General features: G+C 47.3%; 1 protein-coding gene across 1 annotated transcript; it reads right to left on the bottom strand.

Annotated features, from left to right (window-relative positions):
* Positions 1-1818: 1818 nt before the first annotated feature.
* Positions 1819-2457, bottom strand: LOC135195395 (filensin-like). The gene has a single exon (XM_064221651.1). It carries the CDS (start codon positions 2455-2457, stop codon positions 1819-1821), a length of 639 nt encoding a protein of 212 aa, XP_064077721.1.
* Positions 2458-6060: the final 3603 nt, after the last annotated feature.

Genomic DNA, 6060 nt, shown 5'->3' with positions numbered 1-6060 from the left:
CCCACCCTTATCTGAAGAATGTCCCCCCCCCCTCTGCTTCTTCCTGGGGAAGGTCCCCCTCTCGTCTCTGGAGAAGTTTCCCACCCCTTATCTGAAGAATGTTCCCCCTCTGCTTCTCTGGGGCAAGGTCCCCTCTCGTCTTCTGGAGAAGTTCCCACCCCTTATCTGAAGAATGTTCCCCCTTATCTTCTCTGGCGAAGGTCCCCGGTCTCGTCTCTGGAGAAGGTCCCACCCCATTATCTGAAGAATGTTCCCCCTCATCTTCTCTGGCGAAGGTCCCCTCTCTTCTCTGGGAAGAAGTTCCACCCCTTATCTGAAGAATGTTCCCCCCCCTCATCTTCTCTGGCGAAGGTCCCCTCTCGTCTCTGGAGAAGGTCCCACCCTTATCTGAAGAATGTTCCCCCTCATCTTCTCTGGCGAAGGTCCCCTCTCTTCTCTGGAGAAGTTCCACCCCTTATTATCTGAAGAATGTTTCCCCCCCCTCATCTTCTCTGGCAAAGGTTCCCCTCTCGTCTCTGGAGAAGATCCCACCCCTTATCTGAAGAATGAAATTGTCATCTTCTCTGGCGAAGGTTCCCTCTCTTCTCTGGAGAAGGTCCCCTCTCTTCTCTAAAGAAGGTCCCCTCTCTTCTCTGGAGAAGTTCCCTCTCTTCTCTGGAGAAGGTCTCCTCTCTTCTCTGGAGAAGGTCCCCTCTCTTCTCTGGCGAAGGTCCCCTCTCTTCTCTAAGAAGGTCCCCTCTCTTCTCTGGAGAAGTTCCTTCCCCTAATCTGAAGAATGTTCCCCCTCATCATCTCTGGCGAAGGTCCCCTCTCGTCTCTGGAGAAGGTCCCACCCCTTATCTGAAGAATGTTCCCCCACCCCTCTGCTTCTCTGGCGAAGGTCCCTCTCGTCCTCTGGAGAAGTTCCCACCCCTTATCTGAAGAATGTTCCCCTCATCTTCTCTGGCGAACCGGTCCCCTCTCTTCTCTGGAGAAGGTCCCCTTCTTCTTCTCTGGAGAAGGTCCCCTCTCTTCTCTGTGGAGAAGTTCCCCTCTCTTCTCTGGAGAAGGTCCCTTCTCTCTGGAGAGGTCCCCTCTCTCTCTGGCGAAGGTTCCCCTCTCTTCTCTAAAGTAGGTCCCCTCTCTTCTCTGGAGAAGGTCCCCTCTCTCTCTGGAGAGGGTCCCCTTTCTTCTCTGGAGAAGATCCCCTCTCTTCTCTGGAGAAGGTCCCCTCTCTTCTCTGGAGAAAGTCCCCTCTCTTCTATGGGGCGGAGGTAACCTCCTCTTCTCTGGAGAAGGTCCCCTCTCTTCTCTGGAGAAGGTTCCTCCTCTCTTCTCTGGAGAAGGTCCCCCTCTCTTCTCTGGCGGAGGTTCCCCTCTCTTCTCTGGGGAAGGTCCCCTCTCGTCTCTGGAGAAGTTCCCACCCTCCTATCTGAAGAATGTTCCCCCTCATCTTCTCTGCAGAGGTCCCCGTCTCTTCTCTGGCGAAGGTCCCCTCTCTTCTCTGGAGAAGGTCCCCTCTCTTCTCTGGAGAAGGTCCCCTCTCTTCTCTGGTGAAGGTCCCCTCTCATCTCTGGCGAAGGAATCCCCGGTCTCTTCTCTGGAGAAGGTCCCCACTTTTCTCTGGAGAAGGTCCCCTCTCTTCTCTGGCAAAGGTCCCATGTCTTCTCTGGCGAAGTCCCCTCTCTCCCCTCTCCCCTGGAGAAGGTCCCCTCTCTTCTCTGGAAGGAAGGTCCCCGCCCCCTCTAATCCCCTGGAAAGGAAGCCCCGAAAAGGTACCCTCCCCTCTCTCTGGGAAAAGGAAGAAGTTCCCACCCCTTGTCTGAAGAATGTTCCCCCTCATCTTCTCTGGCGAAGGTCCCCTCTCTTCTCTGGCGAAGGTCCCCTCTCTTCTCTGGAGAAGTCCCCTCTCTTCTCTGGAGAAAGTCCCCTCTCTTCTCTGGGGAAGGTCCCCTCTCTTCTCTGGAGAAGGTCCCCTCCTCTTCTCTGGGGAAGGTCCCCTCTCTCTTCTGGGGAAGGTCCCCTCTCTTTCTCTGGAGAAGGCCCCTCTCTTCTCTGGGGAAGGTCCCCTCTCTCTCTCTGGCGAAGGTCCCCTCTCTTCTCTGGCGAAGGTCCCCTCTCTTCTCTGGAGAAGTTCCCACCCCTTATCTGAAGAATGTTCCCCTCTGCTTCTCTGGGGAAAGTCCCCTCTCGTCTCTGGGAGAAGGTCCCCTCTCGTCTCTGGAGAAGTTCCCACCCCTTATCTGAAGAATGTTCCCCATCTGCTTCTCTGGCGAAGGTCCCCTCTCTTCTCTGGAGAAGGTCCCACCCCTTATCTGAAGAATGTTCCCCCTCTGCTTCTCTGGGGAAGTCCCCTCTCGTCTCTGGAGAAGTTCCCACCCCTTGTTTGAAGAATTTTCCCCTCATCTTCTCTGGCGAAGGTCCCCTCTCGTCTCTGGAGAAGGTCCCACCACTTATCTGAAGAATGTTCCCCCTCATCTTCTCTGGCGAAGGTCCCTTCTCGTCTCTGAGAAGGTCCCACCCCTTATCTGAAGAATGTTCCCCTCATTTTCTCTGGCGAAGGCTCCCCTCTCGTCTCTGGAGAAGGTCCCACCCCTTATCTGAAAGAATGTTCCCCTTCATCTTCTCTGGCGAAGGTCCTTTCTCGTCTCTGGAGAAGGTCCCACCCTTATCTGAAGAATGTTCCCCCTCTGCTTCTCTGCGAAGGTCCCCTCTTGTCTCTGGAGAAGTTCCCACCCCTTATCTGAAGAATGTTCCCCCTCATCTTCCCTGGCGAAGGTCCCCTCTCTTCTCTGAGAAGGTCCCCTCTCTTCTCTGGAGAAGGTCCCCTCTCTTCTCTTGGCGAAGGTCCCCTCTCTTCTCTGGCGAAGCAAGTAAAAAAACAGAGATAAGCAAGAAATGAAAAAGTGGGAAGGATATGGAAAATACAACTTCTACAGTAAAAATATAAATGGCCAGAAATAAATGAAGAATTAAACAAAGATTGGGATAACGTTTTCGTAAGTGATGACATAAAGGTAAATACGGAGATATTATATAAATATAGAGAAAATAGTGGATAAATATATACCGAAGAAGAAAAGTAAACATCAGTCATGCATACCAAGAGACAGAAGGATCTTGTTCCAGAAAATCAGAAAGTGGAAAAAAGTCTTGCAAAAGAAAAAAATGCATGGAAATTTATAGAACTAAAAAGTAAGATAGAAAATGCAGAACAAAAGATTTATACAATCAAAAAGAAAAGGAAAAAACGGGACTTGGAAGAAAAAACCCTATTAAATATCAAGCAAAATCCCAAACTATTATACTCATATGCGAAGAAGATGAATAAAGAAGAATAGAAATAGGTCCCTCTAAGAATTGAAGGGAGATTAAAGAATGAAAAAAAGGAAATTTGCAACATATTGGCAGAACGATATAAGAGAGAATTCACCCCCAGAATAGATAATAAAGATAATGATATAGAAGTAAGGGATAAAAGAAAATAGTGAATATTTAGCTGACAATAGATATTAAAGAAGCTGATATTGTGGGCAGGCTATTAATGAAAATTCAAAATGGGAGGGCTGCTGCAGGGCCGGATGGAATGCCTGCTATTTTTTTTGTTAAAGAAAGTAGTCATTCTATCGCAAGCCACTTGCAATATTATTAAGACAAAGTGTAGATACAGGCAAGATTTATGATGAGCACAATTAGCATATATTACCCCTAACTTTCAAAAAGTGGATCAAAGACTAGAAGCAAGGTAATTATAGGCCTGTGAGTCTAACATCACATATTATGAAAGTGTATGAATGGGTAATGAAGAAAAATATTATGAAACGACATAATTAAAAAATAATTTTGTTTTTTAATAAAGGACAACATGGTTTCGTACACGGAAAAAGTACACAAAACCCAACTGTTAAGTCCACCGTGAGAACATATTCAAAAATATGAAAAAAGCAGAAATAAGAAACAGATGTGGTTTATTTAGACTTTGCAAAAGCTTTTGACAAGTAGACATAATATATTAGCGAAGAAAATTAGAAAAACATATCGTGGATAAAGTAGGAAGATGGTTAAAAGAATTTTTTTACACAACAGAAAACAGATAGTTATTGCAAACGACGAGAATCGGATGAAGCCAAGGTAATATCCGGTGTGCCGCAAGGTACGGTGTTAGCTGCAATACTGTTTGTTATTATGATTGAAGACATAGACAGTAATGTTTAAGGATTCGGTAGTGTAGTTTCGCAGATGACACAAGAATAAGTAGAGAAATTACTTGTGATGAAGATAGAACGCTCTACAAAGAGACCTTAACAAAGTATATGATTGGGCAGAGGTAAATAGGATGGTATTTAACTCTGATAAATTTGAATCAATAAATTATGGAGACAGAGAAAGAAAGCTATATGCATATAGGGGACCTAATAATGAGACCATCACAAATAAGGAAGCAGTTAAAGACCTTGGTGTGATGATGAATAGGAACATGTTATGCAATGATCAAATAGCAATTCTGTTGGCAAAATATAAAGCAAAAATGGGAATGTTGTTACGGCACTTCAAAACAAGAAAAGCTGAACACATGGATTATGCTTTATAAAAACATATGTTCGTAGCCACTTGAAGGCATATATATGGTACCCACTTATCAAAAGAATATTGCAATAGAGTGTACAAAGGTCCTTTACAGCTAGAATAGAAGAAGTTAAAGACCTTGACTACTGGGAAAGACTACAATCCTTAAAATTATATAGTCTTGAAAGAGAAGAGAACGCTACATGATAATTCAGGCATGGAAACAGATAGAAGGAATAGCAGAAAATATCATGGAACTAAAAACATCAGAAAGAGCAAGCAGAGGTAGATTAAAATAATGCCCAAAACTATACCAGGAAAAATAAGGAAAGGCACACAGGACATTAATCCCACTACGCACCAGCATCGATAATGCAGCGTCTATTAAATGCGTTGTCAGCTCATCGGAGGAATATATCAGGAGTGAGCGTAGATGTGTTTAAGAATAAGCTCGACAAATATCTAAACTGCATCCCAGACCATCCAAGATTGAAGATGCAAAATATAACGGAAGATGTACTAGCAACTCTATGGTAGACATTAGAGGTGCCTCACACTGAGGGACCTGGGCAACCCACGAACAAGATGTAAGGTCTGTAAGTCTGTAAGGTAAGGTCCCCTCTCTTCTCTGGAGAAGGTCCCCTCTCTTCTGGAGAAGGTCCCCTCTTTTCTCTGGAGAGGGTCCCCTCTCTTCTCTGGAGAAGGTCCCCTCTCTTCTGGCGAAGGTCCCCTCTCTTCTCTGGAAAAGGTCCCCTCTCTTCTCTGGAGAAGGTCCCCTCTCTTCTCTGGGGAAAGTCCCCTCTCTTCTCTAGGGAAGGTCCCCTCTCTTCTCTGGCGAAGGTCCCCTCTCTTCTCTGGCGAAAGTCCCCTCTCTTCTCTGGAGAAGGTCCCCTCTCTTCTCTGGAGAAGGTCCCCTCTCTTCTCTGGCGAAGGTCCCCTCTCTTCTCTGGGGAAGGTCCCTCTCGTCTCTGGAGAAGTTCCCACCCCTATCTGAAGAATGTTCCCCTCTCTCTCTGGAGAAGGTCCCCTCTCTTCTCTGGAGAAGGTCCCCACCTCTCTTCTCTGGGGAAGGTCCCCTCTCTTCTCTGGCGAAGGTCCCCTCTCTTCTCTGGAGAAGGTCCCCTCTCTTCTCTGGAGAATCCCCTCTCTTCTCTGGAGATGGTCCCCTCTCTTCTCTGGGGAAGGTCCCCTCTCTCTCTGGAGAAGGTCCCCTCTCTTCTCTGGGGAAGGTTCCCTCTCTTCTCTGGGCGAAGGTCCCCTCTCTTCTCTGGCGAAGGTTTCTCTGGCGAAGGTCCCCTCTCTTCTCTGGAGAAGGTCCCCTCTCGTCTCTGGAGAAGTTCCCACCCCTTATCTGAAGAATGTTCCCCCTCTGCTTCTCTGGGAAAAGTCCCCTCTCGTCTCTGGAGAAGGGTCCCCTCTCGTATCTGGAGAAGTTCCCAACCCCTTATCTGAAGAATGTTCCCCCTCTGCTTCTCTGGCGAAGGTCCCCTCTCTTCTCTGGAGAAGGTCCCACCC

The sequence above is a fragment of the Macrobrachium nipponense genome, chromosome 16 (genome assembly GCF_015104395.2).
Source record: "Macrobrachium nipponense isolate FS-2020 chromosome 16, ASM1510439v2, whole genome shotgun sequence".
Classification (NCBI taxonomy): domain Eukaryota; kingdom Metazoa; phylum Arthropoda; class Malacostraca; order Decapoda; family Palaemonidae; genus Macrobrachium; species Macrobrachium nipponense.
Note: the sequence above shows the minus strand (reverse complement) of the source record. Positions and strands in the feature narration are given on the sequence as shown.